The sequence below is a fragment of the Anoplopoma fimbria genome, chromosome 3, assembly GCF_027596085.1.
Source record: "Anoplopoma fimbria isolate UVic2021 breed Golden Eagle Sablefish chromosome 3, Afim_UVic_2022, whole genome shotgun sequence".
Taxonomy (NCBI): Eukaryota; Metazoa; Chordata; class Actinopteri; order Perciformes; family Anoplopomatidae; genus Anoplopoma; species Anoplopoma fimbria.
This window is the reverse complement of record NC_072451.1, coordinates 22241572-22263285: the sequence shown is the minus strand read 5'-3', so window position 1 is coordinate 22263285 and position 21714 is coordinate 22241572. Positions and strand designations below refer to the sequence as shown.

The following is a 21714-nucleotide window of genomic DNA, read 5'->3' as shown; positions in this document are numbered from 1 at the left end:
AGCTGGTAGGCTTCTAGGTAACATCAATTTCTGTACAAAAGTTCAAGGCAATCCATCAAATATTTGTGGAGCTATTTAAGAGACATTTATCTGGAACAAAATTACCAACAATCTCTAGAGCCATGTGAGCCACGTGGCTAAAAGACGAAAAACGTCCAGTGTATTTTGGTTCGTCCTTTTGATATCACACAGAAAATACAGGTGTATACGTCCCTCAAATAAAGACGTGTATTCAAGAACTCATCAATAAAGAAACAGTGGTAGTGCGGCGGCGAGGAAAGTAAAAACAAACAACATTGATATTATCAAAATAGATTTTATTCTAGACCTTCTGGAATCTGAGTGATATTACAACAGTCAGATCAGGAAGCTGCAGTTTGCAACCATGTGAGTGAGAGAGAAAGAGAGTACAACATATGTGAGGGCAAAGACAACACAACAAAAAGAAATCTGCAAATTGGTATTTACATGTTCTCTGTGATAAAACCACAATTAAATCCAGATTTTATTTTTTCACTTTGTGTACGTAGCTACAAATAAATCATAATTACAAAAAGTTTTGATAAGTACAAAACCTTCAAGGGCTCTCCGACATATCAAAGACAGAATTAACGTTAGTACTTTCGGAAGGGACACAAAATAGCAAATACACTTGAATGCAGTGTAAAAGCTTATCGTCTAAAAACAAAACATTATAAAATACCATTCCACTGTCATAGACATCATTGAAATAGTGTCTTTGTGGTACGATCCAATCACTGCTGACTGTATTAAAGCAAACTTCAAAATAGTCTTTAGCTTCAGTACAAACATTTTCAAAACAAGTAACCGACGAGGCTAGTGTGTGTGTGTGTGTGTGTGTGTGTGTGTGTGTGTGTGTGTGTGTGTGTGTGTGTGTCAAGCCATTAGTCGTCATGGCTGCGAGATGAGACCTGGAATGCCATCAAGTTGGCTTGGTTGGACTTTGACGTAACCCGAGGAGGCAGACAGGACACTGCTCACCCTTTTTTTACCCACTGCACACTTTCTGCACCAATTCTGATTCATCTTTAAGAGCATTTTAATTAGATGTGTCTTCTATGGCTTGAATAAACACATACACCTCCCTGTTTCTAAAATCTAAGATGAAGGAAAAAAAAATAAAAAATCCCCCTTCAAAAGGGCTTTCTCTACCCCTTCTCTATGACTGTTTAACGGTATTTTATAAAAAACAAACATTCCTCATGGTCACGACGCCTGGTGATGCACAATAACATCACTGACTGTATTTCAAGCGTGAAGTAACTTTAAAAACCTCCATCAGCGTATGAGTGGCATACAAAAGAGTCCCCTGTGATATCACAGATATATTTATATATAATATATTATATGCAGATACCATGTTACATCAAGTCATATGCTGCTATTTAACAAGCACAGACTTGCCTCAAGACGCCATCTTTGAACACTTTGAACACTACTCACAAAAGCGCTGTCTATCCCTGCATCGGCCTAAACGCAGCCCGTCTCCAGAGTGTGTGTGTGTGTGTGTGTGTGTGTGTGTGTGTGTGTGTGTGTGTGTGTGTGTGTGTGTGTGTGTGTGGGGCATCGACACACTGAAGTAGTGACTGTAGTGTGTACTTGCTGGACATGAAAGCTGCAAAGTTTAAAGAGAGTAAGTTGGGGTGCCCCCATGTAACAAGACTGAGTCCATGCCGCCCAGTCCGAGTTTGAATGAAACACCCTTTGTGCATGTCTCCCCCTCTCTCCCCCCGTTTTTACCTCACATCTGTCAATCCAAACAAGTCAAAAAAGTAAACTTAATAAAAGTTGGGACGTTTCTAAGCCCTCTGACAACGACTGCTCTACACGACAAACTGTAATATGAACTCCAGCCAGTAAGTGATAATCCAGATGATGTCCTGATGTTTAATGACCAAGCAGGGGAAGCAGGACACAATTAGCACGGACTAGTCTGATTATCATCCAGCATTAGACAGCAACAAGCCATTAATTGAGGAAACAAGCACAATTATGACTTAATAGTTCACGTCAGATGGATGTGAGCGGTTATGGGCCCGATTTCCCGTATCTCTTTCTCGCTCTCTTTCCCTACAGATCCCAGAAGCTGGAGCAACTCCAGAAAGCAAGATTCTCCTGAACCCCGTTACCTCACTACGGACACAAACACACATCGTTGAGACGGATCCAGGGCGAGTTCAGTGACGGTAACCTGAAACTGACCGCGCATCAGAGTTGGTGTCTTTCTGCCCAGCAGACTGATAGAACATGAGATCGACGTGTTTTTTAACAGTTACAAAGATTATCTTTCAGCCTGGAGGCTTTGGATTCTTTAGAGCTCTATATTAACCTGATGAATTGTGAACACCTGAAAACCATTTCTGAGGAGAGTTGCAAAAACAAAAGAACAGTTCAGCCTTTCATTAACTGCTTTATACTTTGTTAAAAAAAAAAAAAAGAAGGCAATTATGGAACCAACCTATTAGACAAAAATAGTTGTCAAAATGATGTTTTTTAACCTTTAAGACTGCAGAGAAGTGGATGAATGGATCTCCCAATGAACAGCATTGAACACCCCATTGTTAAAGACAAATAATTCTCAAACCCCCGTCACCTCTTCTCTCCCACCCCACATGTACAGTTATAAAAAAACCTGCAGATATCAGTAAAATCAAAATTTAGAAACAACAATGTCCACGGGACATCAAATGCTGACATATGCAATATGCACACACCAACTGTGAACAGAAAATCTTTAGAATTCTGGTACAAAGGATGAAAAGAGGAAAGCAAGACGAATCCTAAGGTTTTGGTTTGCATGTGATGGGTCCAACAAGTTTTGTACTGTGTAATGACAGAGACACGTTTCGTCCTGCAGGTCTGTGAGAGCAGCACAGGCGTCCATACAGACCTGATGCATGTCTTTATGATGTGTGCATGAGAACTGTATTTGGCGAAGGTGTGGTCCTTGTGTTTACATTTTGACTGTAATGGCAGGCCATGGCATCTGATAGGACTACAGCAGTGTGGTGGACAGGCAGGGACAGTCAGTCATTTTGGCTATGTACACATTCGTAGTCGGTCCATTGCTCTCCTCTCACGAGTGTCATTTCCTCAGGTCTAATACGCAAACCTGGAAAAAACGGGAAGAAAGGAAGTTGGTCAGAAACAAGGCTACTTCCTGGGCTGCAATAGTTTCTGCCAAGTAAAGCCTCCTACTGGCACAAGTAGGAAAGAGACTTCATTTTACATCAATAACTGTATTAAGTTGTAAGAGCTTTTTAGACCATTTTACACAAACCCATCCATCCAGGTTTCCTTTGGAAATTTAGAGTGTAGATCATTTAAACTATCATAAAAAGTTGATCTTGTGATTTCCCACCCTCTAGACCAAGGTGTGTGTGCAAAGCTCCACTGTCCGTGAACACAAAGGTCAAAGGAGATGAGAGAAATCAGACAGAAGAAAAACTAGACAGTAAATGAAAGCAAAAAACAGTTCTCACACAAAGAAAAAAAATTCAACCACACTCCTGGATTATGTTCCGTCAGTGAATGAATTCAGTAAAGTCCCCGCTGGCAACACAGTGCATCTTTGAATTGAGAAATTTCCTGCTGTTTTGAAATGTTGGTGAGTCAATCAGGTTCTCCATAAACGCAAGATGTCAGCCGAATGGCAGCACACTGCTTCCTTACTGTTTTCTTTCGTTTCATAGCATGTTGCTTTTTGACCTTTTGATTTAAGGTAGCTTGCATCCTATTGAGCAGAGCCTAATTCATGAAGGCAAAAGCTCAACTGTCACTCACTTCTTGTTTGCGTGTATGTACTTGTCAGTCAAGAGCAGCAAGACAAATGTATTTTTTCTCCACGATATGTCCATTCTGCAGGAATCCAACTTGTCCAACAAGTACCCTTAAGTGACGTTAGCTAGCTAGCATTAGCAGCTGAGTAATCCACTAGAAAACCACAAAGACGGCTAAGCACCAAACCTAGAGAATTATGAACTGCAATGAGGTTTTATTAGCATCAGAGGAGACATTAACGTAATGCACAGCCGACCACAGGACATATTATTACTTTATTCTAATGAAATGACGGCTTTAGCGATGTAATATTACCACTTTATTCATCAAAATATTTAGAATAATATTTTGACTTTCCAGAGAAAAACAGATATGTTGGAAATGTTTTGAATGTGCAGAACGTCTTGAACATGAGCAGAAATGTTGCTGGTGTTTTCACTCAGCTGCCAAATAGTTGAGCAAAGTTGATCTACAGGAATATAAATATTTGAAAGCAATAACGAATGCCGGAGATCCCATTTCATTTTTATATTTTAAATTGTCACCTGGCGCCTGTATTACATTTTTTCCTGTGCATTAATTAAGAATTTTCCACCAAATATTGGTGCATAAAAATTCCCTTGAATGCAGAAAATGAAGCGTTTGATGCTCGAAATTTCGTGGGGGAGGAGCCAAAGACTCCCTGCTTCATGTGTCTCCCCAAGACCGGGTCCTGAGTAGGCAACTATTTTCACCCAGCTGGACTTTGTATGCACTAGTAGAAAACTCAAACTTATTTTTGTAAACAATCTCATGTGACTGGATGTACATGTCATAAGTCAAGCACTTCACTTTATCACCAGTAGAAACAGGTGTGACCTCAGTGTCAACCCTGATTCTTACCTGAAGCATTTTATGGCGTCAATACACGATGACCTTTAATACACACGGCTGACCCACAAACATCCTGGGTCAGTAGCCCGGGGTAGAAGTTGTCTATAAAAGGCTGAAGTGTGTGGATGAGAGGTCGCCTCACTTTTAGAAGTGATTATGATGTGCGTGACGGAGCACAAAGGCAGAACAACTCACCGATCCATCTGACGCGCTGGCTCCTACTTTGTCCCCTGTGGCGTTCCAGCAGACTTCAAAGATTCCTCCTGTCCCCCGGTAGCTGTGAACTAAAGCACCCGTCTGAAGACACACACACACAAGATTAGATTACTCAAAACTGCAGTGCAAAGTGATTAAATATATTCATCCTATGTACTAATGCCACTGATGTCTAATAAACTTGGCTATAGTAAAACGTTTATGTGGTCAAAATTTGAAAGTATTCTCCAATACCTGAGTGTTCCAGATGTGGACACACTTGTCAAAGGAGCCGCTGGCGAGGTGCCTGCCATCGGGACTGAAGGCCACGCTGTAGACGGGCTCCTGGTGACGGGTCAGTGTGTGGATACACACCCCACGCTCCACGTCCCACAGACGCACAGTGGAGTCAAATGATGCACTGGAGAGATGGAACAGGACGAAGAGCGATTTATAAATCTGAACAGCTTACATTTCTATAACCCCACCGCCAGAATAATGCTTTTAATGTTTTTTTGATGGAGTAGAGAATTGTTTTCTGAAGTAAATCTCAAACTTCCTCAATAATAGATATCTGTTACATAATTAACAGTCATTGGTGCATTTATGGCTGGAACACGGTTAAGTTAAGCCACAGCGACTTCCTTCACAGGTGCACCTGAAAAGCATCAAAGCCGGCAGCTAAAAACATCACTGAGTGACACTGAGACACCAGAATAATCTCTGCTAAAGTTAAGATCATAGTATCAGAGTCCAAGTCAATGGCAAGTCAAACTGAATTGTACGAGCAGCAGCACTGAGGTCAGTGTGAAATATTTAATTGATGAGGGTCTTTCAAGGAATGGGGGTGCTACCGAAATCCAAACAGAGCAGTGAGCAGAGAACTTGTACAAGTAATCAAAAATTCAGCAATACAGATCTGTCGAGATTTTCTTAGTTCCCTGATATCTCCTCATAATTATGAGAAAATCTATCAGTAATTAGAAAGAAACTGCTGACTTTAGAACATAGGTGGTATTTGTGTCATACTACTCTGTAGCATGTGATTGCTGCTTATGATGTTCAGGTGCTGCTTTGTGTCTGACCTGGCCAGCATGAGGTTGGCGTTGGGATTATTGGTCCCGGGGCCTGTGGGGCTCCACTTGATGGTGTAGATTTCTTTACTGTGGGCCTGGAGGTCATGGACACACGAGTCCTGCTTCATACTCCAGATCTACGCCAGAGAAGAAACCAGCTGTCATTGACACATACAATGAGGAATTTGTCTGATAAAGCATGTTAATTGGACTGACCTTCAGTGTCATGTCATCTGAGCAGGAGGCCAGCAAGCTGCCGGTGGGATCCCACTTGATGGCATTCACCTCATTCTACAGAGAGCAAGATTACAGTTAGAAAACAATACAAAAAAACACAGTATATTTGACTAATGAACATTGGCAACTATAGAAATAATGCCCTTAGTACATTTATGCCAATTTATCTTAAAGCATCATTATAAGTGATGTCCTGGTTTGTCATAGCTGTGAGAAGGATTTTTTTTCTGAGAGTCCTTTTAGAGTATGAACACACCACAAGGGCATTAATAGCTTCCATCAGAAGCTACAGTGAGTCAGTGCCAAAATTCATACAATCTATCCTACAATGATTTAAGAACAGTGGTGTGTTTTTCCAGCAGAGGGTTTCCATTTCCCTGCTTGTGAGAAAGCAGCACAGGAGTCTTGTCTCACCGTGTGTCCCTGGAAGGTCTTGACAGGTCTGTCCTGACCCAGCTTACACACATGGATGCACATGTCTGTGCTGCAGGAGGCAAACGTGTTGTTGCTCTGCCAGTCTACGTCCAGAGCAGGTGCTGTTGGGAGGCAGAGACAGAGCTTAGAGCAGCTGCAGCAGTGAAGTATGTAGAGGCAGAGCACAAGGAGAAAAGATGGCATGAATATGATGGTTTTTGTATTGCTAAATTGGATTTGAAATCACAGAGATGCTTTATGCAGTTTCACTGTCAACCCCTAAAAACAATGTCAAAATGTTTTATGTATTATCACTACGGTCTCACAAATTTCAGCATAACCTAATCTTTCTAAAAACCAGAAAGATTCTTGCATGAAAAGTCACATGGTACAATCCAGTTTACTCGTGTCTTACCCGAGTGGAAAGGAAATTGTTGTTTTGCCTCTCCCGTGTGGGCGTCCCAAATAATTGTGGTCTGTGTGGAGGAGAACATTTTCATTATTTATACTAAACCAGTAATGTTCATGTTATGGAATCAATAAAAACATCACATAAAATACAGAAAAGGTGCTCTTATTTAACACCAGTTGACCTGAACTATATGAACAAGTTATACAGGGAAGGTAATAAATCATACACACACCTTTTTATGTCTCAAAAGCTTCAGCTATTGGGCATTTAAATGTATGGGGAAGGTGACATTACACTTCTGTACACTAGATGGCAATGTTGAACGCAAGATGTGAGCATGTCTTGTTTTTTGGTGGAGATGCACCTCTGTCACCTGTCAGTCTGTAACATTTGTTGTGTATGCAGACCCTGACATGCAGGCATATGATGAGGACAGTGCACAAATGCAAGAATTTGCATTTTATGGAGATTTGATTGCTATTAATTCTGCTCTAAAAAACTGCTCAGAAAACCCCTTATTTTCAATATACCTAGGAAAGCCATACATTATCTGAATTGAGTTTTTGGTTGAACAGGTGAATAAATTAAATAGTTTGAAAAGATGTTTGCACAACAATATAAAATAGATATTAGAGAGGGAATTACGACCTGTAACTTCCTAACACTAGCTCTAAGCAGCTTATTATCTATTATTAAAACTACTAATGCCAACATTATTTTTAATTAGTTATTTAAAATCAAAGGGTCATAAATCTCACATTTTAAGGTACCTCTGAAGTGGTAACCATGATCAATCATTAAGTTGAAGTGATCACAGCGTATCCCAAAAAGGCATTCAGCAAACTAAATCTACTCCAAAATCCAAAGCTTAAATCAGTGTGCTTTACCTTGTCTACACCAGCACTGAGGATGAAGTTTCCTTTCTTGTTCCACTTGAGTGCAAATATAGGACCTTTATGCTGACCCAAAGTACTGGCCAGGTTACCTGAAAATATTAGAAATTCAACTCAGCCTCAAAAGTGAACAGAAACTTTTCATCATCCATGCATCCTTTGAAACCTGTGATCTTACCATCTTTTGTCCATATTCTAGCAAAGCCATCATACGAGCCTGTTGCTAGCAACGTGCCCTCGCTCTGAAAGAAAGGAAAGCGATGAAATCTCATTAGTTTGAAGTCAGTTGCATCTTTCTCAGTTTTATTTACATATTCTGACAGAATTGGGCCTGATATAACTGGTATATTCAACTTTTAATAACAATACCCATCAAGATGTAAGTAGTTAATTACAGACACAACATAAGAGCTGATTTGCTTGTTAAAAAATTACTTGTACGACTCAGAGAAAAAATAGTTTGCAGCTGAGCAGCATAAAAAGCCTTTTCCCCCATGGGAATGACTCGCCCCCATATATCTGGAAGAAGGAATGCCTCTAGCAGAAGTAGTGTTCACAGGCATGCAAGCGCGCGCGCACACACACACCACACAAGATTAGATTACTCAAAACTGCACTCAGTGGAACAGACACATACACTCCTACTGTTCAAATACACACACACACACACACACACACACACACACACACACAGACACACATTCACACAGACACACAGACTCACATTCCAGTCTAGTGAGGTGACGTCTTTGTTGCTGGGTACGTCTTGACCCCCTTCCCGTATGCAGTGCCTCAGAACCAGCTGAGTGGACCCGCCCGTACTGTTCTCACTCAGGTTCCAGATTCGTGCTGTTGAGTCTCCGGACCTGTGCGAATCAATACACACGCACACGCACACACACACACACACACACACACACACACACACACACACACACAGAGACAGACATTCAAAACATTAGGCACAAAACATGGCTTTGACCTTTTAAATCAGTACTGAAAGTGATATAAAACTGACCATCGTTGCTCTTGAGTAGGGTTGGGGTTTGAAAGCATTTTATGGAACCTGAACCCAGTATCACATCTGAAATCTTTTTAAATCCCTATCAAACCTTTTCACATCATCTGTTGAGGAAAAAGGAGACAGAAATTTTACAAGCACAAAACTCATTAACTTTAACGTGGCCCCTAATGCAGCCCGTCTTAACTTACAGGACTGTGCCTCTAGTTATTACATTTTTCTCCATTTTCATTGAGAGGTGTGCTCATGCATGGAAGCAGGACTGCTGAATAAAGTATATGCTATAAGTTTAATACTCAAAGGAGAGAGTTTAATGTAATTTTAGAAATATGAATAATTCTGGCTCTTGATTTTGTTTTTTGTTTGGCAAAGTAAAAATCTATTTATCTTATTGACTTTGGCATCGATCCAGGTGCTGTGAAGGTTGGATGTTGTCGATTACACTCAACTGTTAATTTTGTTTATGGTTATTGCCATTTTACAGTTGGATAAAGCTTTTCCTAGGAAGGTTGTTGAAGGGGCAATAAACGTATCACACAAACTCACATCTATTTCTCACACATCAATAACTTATTTAAGGATTTCATTATTTTAGTCTAGAAAGCGACCTGTGAAAGGCAAACCGCCTGGTGGAATCTTGACAAATCATATGTACAATGTATTTGAAAAGGCTGCTCCACCTCCTTTTTCGAGAAGCAAGAGGATAAACAAAATATTAAAACAAGTAATTGATTGACATAAAAATTCAACAAGGCCCAGTTAGAGAGAATTTCCTCATGCAACAACTGACTGTCGAATCAAATAAATAAAGTTTAATTCAATAATATCTCAACAATATTTATTGTCAGCTTTAAAATTGTTTATTTTCTGTGACTTCATTTGGGATGTGAATGGGTACGTTTGCGCAAAAGATTTGTTTTTTCTCCTGTCCTTCCAAATTTTATGAATCACTAGCCGCCTTAATTGACTTGTTTTCCATCTGTGTGACTTCTCGGAAATGAAGGGTTCCCCCACTGAGCCACGTTGACAAACATACTGGGAGGTAAGGGTGGAGACCTCAACATTACATCATTGAAGGAGACAGTTGTTTCAATGAGAGGATTTGTTTGAATTAGGGACAAACAAAGTTGTGCATTTTGATTCCTTTGACCCTCAAAATTGAAAGGAGAATACAGTGAAAAGCAGCATTTGCAGTTTGGCCCAATCAGCTAAGAGGCCCACAGTGTGAACAGAACCCAACCCTACTCTTGAGGCTATTTGTCTGGTTTTGATTAAGACAGAAAAAAAGTCCATGTTGCTAAAGATGATAAAACTGCAACAAACTTTGACATGTGGTACTTCAAGTCCACTATTAACCCACGGAATTTGGGTACAAAAATCGTCTCGAAAGGTATAATGACACTGGAAAAACAATGACTTGAGTCAACAAAGATTTGTTGAGTTGTAATAAATGAGAAAGGACTTCTGGAAACAAGCTTACTCTCCTCACACACCTGTTTTCCCTGATCAAGACAAAACTGCACTATTAAGAATTTTTGGAAAATTAACTAGCTGACCAATAAGAGATAAAGATTTAGCTTTAACTCATGGAGGTCCTTTAAGGTTTAAACGAATAAGCCTACCGTTGGCCACAAACAGGACCAGAAGGACTATAAACCACTTGCTGCTGAGTTCAAATCATTATGGTTGAAGGCTGTCATTAAAACAGCATTGGTACTGAATATAAAGAAAATGCTAATAACGTAAACAACTTGTATTAAGGACACTGATGCATTACTTAAATTGTCTGTCCCTGTAAGAATGATGTGTTTCCATCATATTCTAAACACTGCATGACCAGTGACAGCCATGGGGAAGCGATGGATGATATGGAGATACTGACCCGGAGGCGAGGAGGTCGTTCACCGGGTTCCAGGCGCAGATAAAAACCTCGGATTCGTGGCCTCTCAGCACCATGGCTTTATTCTGGGGGATCTCCACGTCCCTGTCCATCTCCATCATCTCTGAGTGGTGATCTACAGAAAGGAGTGAGAAACAAAAAAGTTTACCACATAACAGGGTTCATCAGCTATCGTCCGACTGTTCTGAAGAAAAGGAGGATGCAAGGGTTATGAAGTATTAACAAAATGTGATTTATCACCGTTTCTAGTAGAATAGCTTACTAACTTTGAAATGATAGCCATTATTTCCCGACTATACTTACGGCTAAGTATTTTAACAAAATCCAATTTAACAACAGCAGAGGCTCATAAGTAAGTCGCTTTGGATAAAAGCGTCTGCTAAATGACTGTAATGTAATGTAATGTAATAAGGACAGTCTGACATCATCTGACTTCCTATGAACTTGACCAGTCCCACAGCAGTGCGCATGTGCGTCATCGACTGATATTGTTAATTCAAAGAGAACTGCAAAGTGACTGTTTCTCGCCAAGGCTCAAGTAAACAGTGTTTACTTCCTGTAAGTCGCTTTGGATAAAAGCGTCTGCTAACTGACTGTAATGTAATGTAATGTAATGTGTTGTTCAGAGTGAAAACCAGCTTGAATAGCCGACAGCTGCAGAATTAAAGAGCAGCTGTGCTTGTTGTTGAATGACCAAGAGCGTTTGTACCAAACCCCAGCTTGTCCAAAAGTAGGCACTGTGAAAAATTAAAGTTATGGAGCCAACGTTAGACACTAATGTTAGTAAGCTAATGTTGGGATCGTCTTTACCCCATAAAATCCTAAATCTATCCCCCAGTACCTCTCTGTATTTTGATTCTGAGGCCCGTTATGTTATTGTGATTATCTAATATGTTGGGAAAAAGAGGTGGTTTTGAGGGAAAACGACCAGACCACGTTTTGCCTTTTTCTGCTAAAACAAACAAACAAACAAACAAACAAACAAACAAACAAACAAACAAACAAACAAACGTGTTCTGGGAAAAAGTGAGTTCGACACAGGAAGGACAAAACCATGACAATACACATGTGCTAGAAAAGGACACACACACAAAAGGAGGTGGTAAGCTTTAACTCCGTGCATTAAGGGGGTTCTTACAGTCTTACATTATATTCAAATAACCTCCTATTGAAATTGATTAAAAGTATACTTTGCTATATACTTGGATCTTTCAGTAATTCAAGTCTTTGGTCCATTTTTTTTTTTTTTTTTTACTCATAAAAATATTAACTTGACCTGACACTCATTCAGGTGAGTGAAGAAAAAAAAATATGTAGTGACAAATCAAAAACCAGGTAAATGCCAAACAGCTTACACTGCATCTTCTAAACATGGTTGAGTGATGCACCAGTGTCTGATTATGTTAAAGCATTTAACGAAGGACTAAAATCCTGCAGAAGAACATAAAAGATTTTTGGTTGACCACTTTTTCCACACATAGCAGAAGAAAACACATCGTTTGTTAAGGAGCGGATTCAGACATTGTTTACAGTCATTATCTTGCTTACTGGCTAAGGCGTGAGATCCGTTTTCCTCCCCGTTGGCAGGGCCCTCTCCATTCTTGGGGCCTCCCTGGGGCCCTGTGCCGCTGCCACTGCCTGCCGCCTGCTGCTGCTGCTGGGCCAGCTTGTCCCTGTAGGCCTGCTGCCTGGTTTGGACTACATCTGGCATTACAGCATCGATCAGAGACAGCGACTCTATGGGCCGCCCGTCAAATAAGGTCCCATCCTACAGAGAAAACACCATTTTTAAATTCATTATCCTTCAGATCATCAGTGAAATTCACTACAAAATAGAAACCTACAGAAAAACTAGAGTCAAAATAAAGCTGACAGTGCACCTCTTCTTGGAAGCATGTTGTAGAGTTACACTAATTAGTAGTTGAGGATTTAAAGAGGAAGCCTGACCTCATTGATGCTGACTTCAGCCTCCACATACTGCAGGCCCTTCTGGATGATGGAGATGAGGGCAGCAGGGGGCACAAGGGCTCCATTGATGTTGGACTGGCTGATGTGGCTCTCTATGCCAAAGGTGAATGCTGAGTGGGAGAAGCCTTGAGGAGGCATGGGTAATTTGGAAGGTAGAATGTAGTAAAAGAATAATTACGAAAAGTCAAGGGCAGCACTTCACAATATTACATTACATTCACAGCAACTACGACTGCAAGATTTACCCTAAAAATTGCAAGACTTACCTGACTCTTGCAGGTATCTGTAAACCAGGAAATTGACTTCATCACTGCTTATGCTCATTTTTAGTCCTGGTGATTAAACCATTGGGTCAGCACAGGATAGGAGCCTGTAAAAGCAAACCACAGAGCAGAAAGTCTTGTTTAATTAAGAGTAGGTGGTATTACACACCATAGAACTGAGCTGAAAGGAGGTTTGAGTAGTATCTTCAAAGTTTCTACATCACTCAAATGCTGGGTCATGATAGTTAACAGTAAGATGATATGCAGGGGCACTGTGCCAAGAGCCGTCTCTCTCTTTACACACTCACATACTCACACACGTACTCACGTACTCACGTACACACACACACACCCACACACACCTACCTATCCCAAGGATGGTGTTACACTACAAGCCTACTACATAGCTCACTAACAAACTGGCACACACTGTGATAACTGAGATGAGGAAGAGGTTAAAACAAAACCTTGCTTCCAAACAATGTCCCTACAGAGAAACAGGCATGTGATCTGTTTTGATGCAATATGATGTGTTGTTCTTCTTTAGTTTTGTTGGCCACAGGAACCTTCTGGCTCTAGGCAAGGCACCAGTTTCCATTCATTAACCTACAACTGGAAATAATTACCAGCTGCCTTCATGAGGCAGGCTGGGTATTTTGGACTAAAACGTCTGGAATAAATGGGTTTTAAACCTCAGCAGTAACAATCCTGCAGGGCTTGTCTCCGGGCTCCATATTTATTCATGCAGAACCCGCACTGTTGAAATGGGACTGTGGAAATAAACAAGGGGTCTGGACATGGGACAGAACCTCTACTGTTTCCGTCATGCCAGCCCTCTGAAAAAGTCAACATGTCTCCTGGCGTATCCCAGAGGCTGAGGTCCAAGACCAACTGAACCAAGAGGCGTGGAATCTAGTAGAAGCTAGTGTTTCTAAGAACTGCCACTAGAACTCAGCAAATGGCTACATTTCTGTTAACAATAAATGCCAAAAATCTTTCTACATCAAATATAGAATAATGTGATTTTTCTGCTGCACCACAACTTTACTCATGCTCTTAAAGAGTGTTGTGTTTTTCCATAACATTGTATTTAAGGGTCAGTGTAGTTACGGTACACTACAAGCATGCTGATATGGCACTCTTGCACATCTGACACTAGCCTGTTTTGAAAGGGTGCCGGCAAACGTCATCGCCATGGAAGTGATGCAGGAGCAGTGAACGGGATCAGAGCTCACTGACAACAATAGGTTGACCAATCCATCTGGCTGACATAACGTCCAATATTTGTCTGTTTTATGAACTTCAGCACTGATAAAGTGCACTGACACATCACTGCTTATTTCATTTTGCCTGGACTAACTAGACACGGGCAAGTTACACATTTAGATGACATAACCTCCTCACATGACTGAATCGTGTTACTTTGTCACATTATTTATAGTTAGATGTGATATCAACTTAATGCTTCTGAATAATAACACCCAAAAATTCGGGGCTATGAAGTAGCTGTCTGTCAACTAAGATTGGCACAAGCAACCAGAGTGGAGAGCTTTGAAGATATTAAACTCATTGACATTAGTCACACATTACCAAAATCATAGACTACATTTGAACAGTGCCAACATAGGCCTCATATTGAGTGAGTGGTTGGTACAATCTTGTTTAAGTGGCAAAACACAAAAATTATCAAATTTTATTCAAAATTGGTTAGAGAATAAATTAACATCAAGTTCACTTTTCCAGCAGCAAGATTCTCTTGTCCCTGATGAGCAATGCAGTGGCCAAATATCTATTCACTTTTGATCAGCACTGCCTAGTTTGAGAGTTTGATCTGATTTTCACAGGCCTGTTGCTTTGTGATCAGTCAACTTCCCGTATCGTATCATCACCATAAAAGTAAACTGGATCCGTCAACTTCACATACGTCAATGGATGTGGTGTATCTCTAACTGACAGAGCGGTGCCGGTGCATCTGCCCGGCTGGCGCAGAAGGAGAGCATGCTGTGGGATTTCCCCCGGCGAAGGATAAGAATCACAGACTCCGCCTTTAGATACATCTTTAACCCCTGTCTTATTATAATAAAAATATTAAAGTGACGGGTAATAATAGATTATGAGGGAACTTTTACAACCTTGTCGGTCAAAATGACTGACAATGAGAACGTTTAACGCAACCAGTGTTTTGGTCACAAGGAGTACCGAACAGAAGATGCATACCAAACTTAAACCTGCATACCAAAAGGTTTGGGACGAGTACACATACCGTTCCACCCCTAATTGCCTAACTACACCAAACTTTGATAACCGTGCATCAATTCAGCAGTGAAACCACTACACTAATAAAATGATCTCAAAACACCCATGAAGTACCGCCAGTGGTGTGCAGCCTTTATCAATCTGTTTCGGACCATCTCAATTTTTGTTGTAACAGGACATATTCTGACTGAGAGCTCACTCTCTTTAAACTGTATACCAAAGCAATCATGTATCCTCAGCTTATTGCTGAAACAACAAGGAATAACATTTACAAGCAAGTGGACAGTTTTAGTGGTAACCGATTAAAACTATTGAGAACTGCAACAGCTGAGCAAACAACTTGGTTATTATAGATATTTGAATGTGATTTGACGATGCATTATTGTTTAAACAGACACACAACCATTTTCTTCTGGCGCCCAATACTAACTTGAAGGTCTTGACTGAGTCATTCCTTTTTGACACTAGTTGGATACAAAGCTATATTACAGCCACCCTCTTCTCTATTTCACTACAGGCAATGTGATCTTCCAGAAAGCATACAAGCATGCAACATGCAAAAACAATAAAGGTGGGACTTTAAACAGTTAGATACATTACCCATGTGATCGAGATGTCTTCAGATGTGCATCATAGCTCCGTTCTCCTCGGCAAGAACTCTCAGCCCCTGAGAGTAAAAAAAGAAATTGAATGCTTCCAAATGATGAAATATACTTACCACTGACATAACAAGGAGGGCCTAAGTAACACTTTTGCTCATGTTATTATGTTTAAATCTTGGTTAAGTGGCACAAGAAGCATACAGGCCCTGGCACATATACACATAAGACTGTGGATCTCTATCAGCGCTGTGACAAGTAATCTAAATTAGAACGGACATTCAAGCAGCAACGTGTCAATGTGTGGGTGAACAGGCAGACCGCGGAAAGTGTTTAGAACAAAGGGGTGTGTCACAAAACAATGAAAGAAAGTGGGTCAGCAATATAAAAAGCCAAAACAGCCTGTGGGTATTTGGGCTATGCATGATGTAGTTATACCTGAATGATAGTAATTAAAGGGGAAGTATGCTTATGTACTGTATGGAGTCATTACATTGGAACGTCATTATTACTGGTAAAAGACATATTAGAGGCTTGCTGCCTACAATTGTAACCAACTTCTCACTCCTGGTACTGGATCACCAAATTGGGCCAAAGACTGAAGTGTCTTAGTGGCAATTTGAGAATAAAAGTAGTCTACCGGACTGTTGGGCCAGGTCAGACTCAGTTTGTGCAAGTTAAATGCACCCAATGTTAAATATATGCTTATCTATGGGTTGCTGAATTAAACATAAAAAAAAAGCATGGAAAGCCACTTGATATACATTACCCATCCCCCACCCACCACAGTGAATGGGCTGAACAAACTACATTGTGTATTAACCGACATGCTGTTTGAAGCAGTCAGATCTCACAGCCTTACAAATGTACTTTATCACTGTGAGACCAGCCTCAGTCAAATGTCCCCTTCTTCCATCACTGGGAATATGAAATGTGTTGCAGCACTGTCTTTGTAAAAGTGCAACAATCCTTCACCCCACTGCTGATGTAACTTACTGTAATGCTAGACTGACAATTGTCCGCATGTCACGGGTCACTAAGTGGATGTGCGGGGGACCTGAGAGCGGGTTTATCGGTGTTAGCGCGCTGGGTGATTGTCAAATCAACACGATGCACATGTGCGTGGATTACGACCGCACACAACGTCGTTCATTTACAACAAAGACTGTAACGCGGTTCACCGTTCGCACTGCCGTGACCTCACGCTGCGGGACGCTAGCACAGGAGCTAACACGCGTGCTAACACCAGCTCTGCATCGGCTGTAACGTGAGCGGTCACCACACATGCCAGTCAGGCAAAGGATGGCTAACGTGTCGTTTATTTGAGGAAGGGCACCAACAGATAACAGCTAACGTTGTTACACTAACGCAGCAGTGTTTTTATTGTATTGTTAATGTCACAATTAACTCCGGTAACGTTCAGTTAGCGTTAGCATGTACAGTACAGTGAGAGCAGCTTGACGCCGCTCTAAACCTGCTAGCACGCTAGCTAGGTTGCTAACACTAGCATGCTATGCTATTGGCAGTGTTGCTATAATCTCCGTACCTACTTGGATAAAACCTTTCAATAGACGGTATCTTCCACAGCTCTTGTGTTCAAGTCAGACCATGTTATCTCTTTAATCGACTGAGAGATAGTTTTTTTGTAACGCACATGTACAACTATCGATATGTAATAATATTTAAACTTAAGCCAGGCGGTAAAGACCAGCGACGGCTTCAGACGCTCTGCTCACTGGAGTGACCCGCCATGCAAAAATGAGCTGCCTGTACCTACTGTTATTTCAAAGCGCCGCTTTCTAAAGCTCAATGTAACGAGCTGACGACGGCAACGTGTTCACCGTCCACTCGATCCAATAGTAGCACATTTAAGAATACTTGCTAATACATATGTATACGTCACGACAGCATTGTTTCTAACAGGCATTACTATGATATAATGCTGCATCGGGGACTAACCTAATTTCCAAAAGCACCCAAACAAACACTTGGTGGTTCGCTCAGATGAAAAGCTGCTCTCAATTGTTGATTGAAATTATCCCCCGGTCCGTTTGACAGGTTCATGGCAAAAATGGAGCCATTTGTTCCTCGTTGAAACAGACCAATGAGATGGAATTGAAAAACATACCGAGGCCTCTGGAAGTTTGTCCCGCAGCCAAGCACCAGTCATAACAACAGTGTCCTCGCCCATCCCCCACTACACCCCATTTTCGCCTGTCTGGTCATCACTAGCCATAGATTAATGACACCCCACCCCCTATCCTGTGCTCAGTCATTCAGACTGGGAAAGTCAACAACAAGCTTACATCATCATTGCAATCTGTGTTTTACACTGTTTTTTTTTTTTTTTTTTTTTTTTTGTTGCTGTGTACATAATCCGTAACCATATTTATTTCTCTCATGTTCAGAACAAAGATGATTGCTTGGACATATCCATGCCCTGATCATGTAGGATTAATGAAATATCAGGGATTTACATGAGTAATAAGTGTGTGCTGACCTTCAAAATTCTGAATATCTTGTATCATAATTAGTGATACTGTAATTAGTGGCTGTATCCATTTAAGTGGCTGCACTGCCTCAGCCTTTCCTTATGCGAGATGGTGACAGCATTAAAAGGTTAATTCGGGACCATCAAATTAGTTGTACAATAGCAGCAAGTGTGCAGCATATTCAGTACATCCTTGGTTGCAGATTTTTTTTCTTGTTAGGACAAACGTAATGTACTCTGCTGGGACCACAGATACACTTACAACATCCCCTTTTTATTTCTCACATTCTGTGCATCCTTACAAACAAGGAACAACCATTACTTAAAAATAATGCCTGTGTCATTTTTTGAGGCAAATCATTTATCAATGAAAAAATGGCCTGGCATTAGCCAAGTTAACACTGAAAATAAAGCTGAGGTACAGTATTAGCATGCACACAGATGGTAGAAGTCTAAAAGGGTAGCCTATCTGATTAACTGTGTTGGTGAGTGATGGATTATTTGTCAGACACGCTATACTACTGCAGTCCACTGACTTTTTTGCCTCTGCTTCCTCAGCCTCTGAGCTGTTTGATCCTCCCACTTCATTGTATCAGTTCTCATCTGGCCCTTTGTCAACATCTTTTCGTCCACCAGAGACCTCCCTGTCTAAAATCTTGTGCAACACATTCACCAATATGAATGGGTGATGGCATGATACCATGTATTGTAATTTTTTACCTAGAGAAAATCTAGGAGGATTTTACTAGAGGTGGTCTCAATGTAAAAAAAACTAAGGATGGACTGCAAAACAGGATTCAGTTTCTGAGCAGTTTGTCTCTATTAGTTCATTTATGGGTTATTTCCCAATTTTTTGCCTCTTGCTTCTTTCACCTCAAGTTAGTGGAAAGATAAATATGTGCTCGATCCCTCCCACTGTGTGAGGGTGTTTTGGCTGCCAGTTAAGAAATGTGAAGCAAATTTCTCCTCTCCAAAGCTTTTACGCAATCTATGATTCACTCTACTGCAAATAAGTGACCTCTTCTCTTTGACTGTAAATCCTACTCTTCTATTACATACAGTACATGCACAAACTGTGCGTTAATGTACAGTGAAAAAAATACTATGTAAAAAATATCCGTCAACATAACGTTTTGATAATCTCTACATCATGAGTTCTGTTGGTGCCAAAATAGTGCAGTAGTTCTCTATAAAATAACATGAGCACTGTTTCCCTCCATATATGTGAGTGTAGAAGGAATACAGCAGTATGGTATCTGTGTGGGGGCGAGGAACTAATCTGCAGGACAATAACACGGGGTTGCTAGGGATGCGAGAACAGCGGCAACACTGATAAATATGTTCTGGACCTGTTGGCATTGTGTAATTGCTTGGATACTGCTACACAAGTGGCAGCAAGCTTTATCAACTGCCTTAGCAACAGCAATGATGCCTTTTCCTTTTTGTGTGTAAAGGAGAAAGAAGATGAGCAGGAGATTAGTGGCTTCATCTAAGACAAGGATCTATCTTAGGACCTATTAAAAAAAAGAAAGATTTCAAGCCATGAATAATAAATGGTTATCAGCAGCTCCATTTTTTAAAAAACTGGCCAACCCTCTAAAACAAATTGTATTTCACGTGTTGGAAGTAAACCATGTGCAGTATAGGAAAGATGACAAGCTGATGATTTGTGTATTTTTTTTTTTTTAATTTCTAAAAATATAATCATCTACCACAAAGATTGCATCCCAACCTTAAACCTCGGGCCTCTGTGTTACATCTTTCAGCAGAGGGACGCACAGCAGGTGACACTCCACTCCATCACCACCAAACAGACAGACCACCAAATATTAATAACACTGCCTTTGGTCCAAGCTACATGCCATATGTTAAATAACAGCAATTCAAATATAGGACCAGTCCAACTTGACCTAATGGCTGAGCCCACCTCATCATTAACATGATGGATTGTTAATGTCTGCAAGAGAGTGACGGACAGGAAAAGAGGAAATGGGAGTAAGAGGGGGGACTGCAGCTCAGCTTCACTGCCTGCTCAGCAAGTGCTATTTTTAGAGCTGGAGAAACAAAGAAGCAGAATCGCCTTTCATCCCCCCCCTGGGACTATGTTGTATCACCTCCAAATGTGGAACTCAGAGACAGTCTGCACCTCTTTGTAGCTATGTTTAGGCCGAACCTCAAATAAATATGAATGCCTTCCCATCTGCCCTTGAGTCTTTTTTTCCGTCCTGCTATTTGTGGGCACATGTTTTCCTGCTCTCTTATTGTATGAAAAAGGGACTGTTATTTTTTTAGGCTAAATTTAAGACCTGTGTATAATTAAAGGGGAATGCATCTGAGCTAAGAGGCAGGGAAGTTCTTCAGGGAGATTGTTTTGTATACTGTACATGCTGGCTATCACTGGATGTGGCTTGGAGGAAGCAGTGAATGTAAAGAGGGAAGCAGTACACACTACTAGCAGAATCTGATATGATGCTGCTGCTATATGGGACAGACTTATTCAAGGGGGGTGAGTAAAGTCTGGAGCCAAGATGTCTCATTAACTGTGGTCTGCAAGAGAAAATCCTCCAGCTGGTTAGATCAACACTGACGTGGAAATCACTGCCAATATAAGACATCACATTAGAAAACGATAGCGTTTACATGTTAAATCTACTGAAAGAATAATTAAAAAAATGATTTTAAAACAAACACATTTCACAGAGGTATAGCATGCTAAACAAAATCTCCAATGTATAAAAATGTGAACTAAAATAAATAAAGATGCCCACATATCATATTCTACACCGCCATTCCAAGGTTTTTGAGCAGTTTGTTCATTAAGGAGGCTCCTGGAAACTACTATCAGTGTTTATTTTCTCTGAATCATATGAAAATGGGTCTGATTAACTTTCCTGCAATTATTTTGGAGCGACAAAAAAACAATGATGATGGTGTGACTAATCTTTGAACAAGAATTACGAGAAAACAATAGCTTATACCAGCAAAATAAACCGATATCATGTTCTCTGCCTTTAATGTGCATCTTATAGAAAAAAATAGTTGTTATTTGTTGTGCAAAATGATACCTTTACCAACAGCCTGCCTAACTGGTCTTTAGCAAGGCATTACTCCACACCTACTAACATATTTCCACACTTTTACACTTGTCATTTTACCAATATAAAAGCATCACATCAAAATAAATCTCCTGAATTCCAGGTGATCTGTTGCTGGTAATAAATCAAAGAGGAACCCCCATCTTTGTCCAGTTACAAGGTTACAGAGACCCCTTGTGGCAAGACACAGCTATGTTTTTCTTGTCAGAGACTGAAGCTG

The 21714-nt window shown here is 40.6% G+C and overlaps 1 protein-coding gene across 3 annotated transcripts; it reads right to left on the bottom strand.

Annotated features, from left to right (window-relative positions):
* Window positions 1-328: 328 nt before the first annotated feature.
* Window positions 329-18105, bottom strand: tbl1xr1b (TBL1X/Y related 1b). 3 transcript variants are annotated; one of them, XM_054624314.1, is made up of 16 exons: window positions 18037-18105; window positions 15910-15976; window positions 13057-13160; window positions 12770-12915; window positions 12371-12590; window positions 10805-10937; window positions 8626-8767; window positions 8080-8143; window positions 7896-7993; window positions 7012-7072; window positions 6597-6718; window positions 6162-6236; window positions 5955-6082; window positions 5125-5290; window positions 4870-4971; window positions 329-3133 (listed from the first exon to the last, which is right to left on the bottom strand). In XM_054624314.1, the coding sequence occupies exons 3-16, from the start codon at window positions 13112-13114 to the stop codon at window positions 3107-3109; spliced, it is 1542 nt and encodes a 513-aa protein (XP_054480289.1). In that variant the 5' UTR covers window positions 13115-13160; window positions 15910-15976; window positions 18037-18105; the 3' UTR covers window positions 329-3106. The 3 variants fall into 3 exon arrangements, with proteins under 3 accessions (XP_054480289.1, XP_054480282.1, XP_054480275.1); XM_054624307.1 differs by lacking the exon at window positions 18037-18105 and adding an exon at window positions 17868-18027; XM_054624300.1 differs by lacking the exon at window positions 18037-18105 and adding an exon at window positions 17459-17625.
* Window positions 18106-21714: the final 3609 nt, after the last annotated feature.

Excerpts from the sequence above, each read along its gene's own strand:
- tbl1xr1b (XM_054624314.1), bottom strand. The coding sequence starts at position 13,114 with ATGAGCATAAGCAGTGATGAAGTCAATTTCCTGGTTTACAGATACCTG. Across the intron at positions 12,591-12,769 it reads CTGAAGTCAGCATCAATGAG|GATGGGACCTTATTTGACGG; the intron begins GTCAGGCTTCCT and ends TTTTCTCTGTAG. Across the intron at positions 7,994-8,079 it reads TAGAATATGGACAAAAGATG|GTAACCTGGCCAGTACTTTG; the intron begins GTAAGATCACAG and ends TAATATTTTCAG.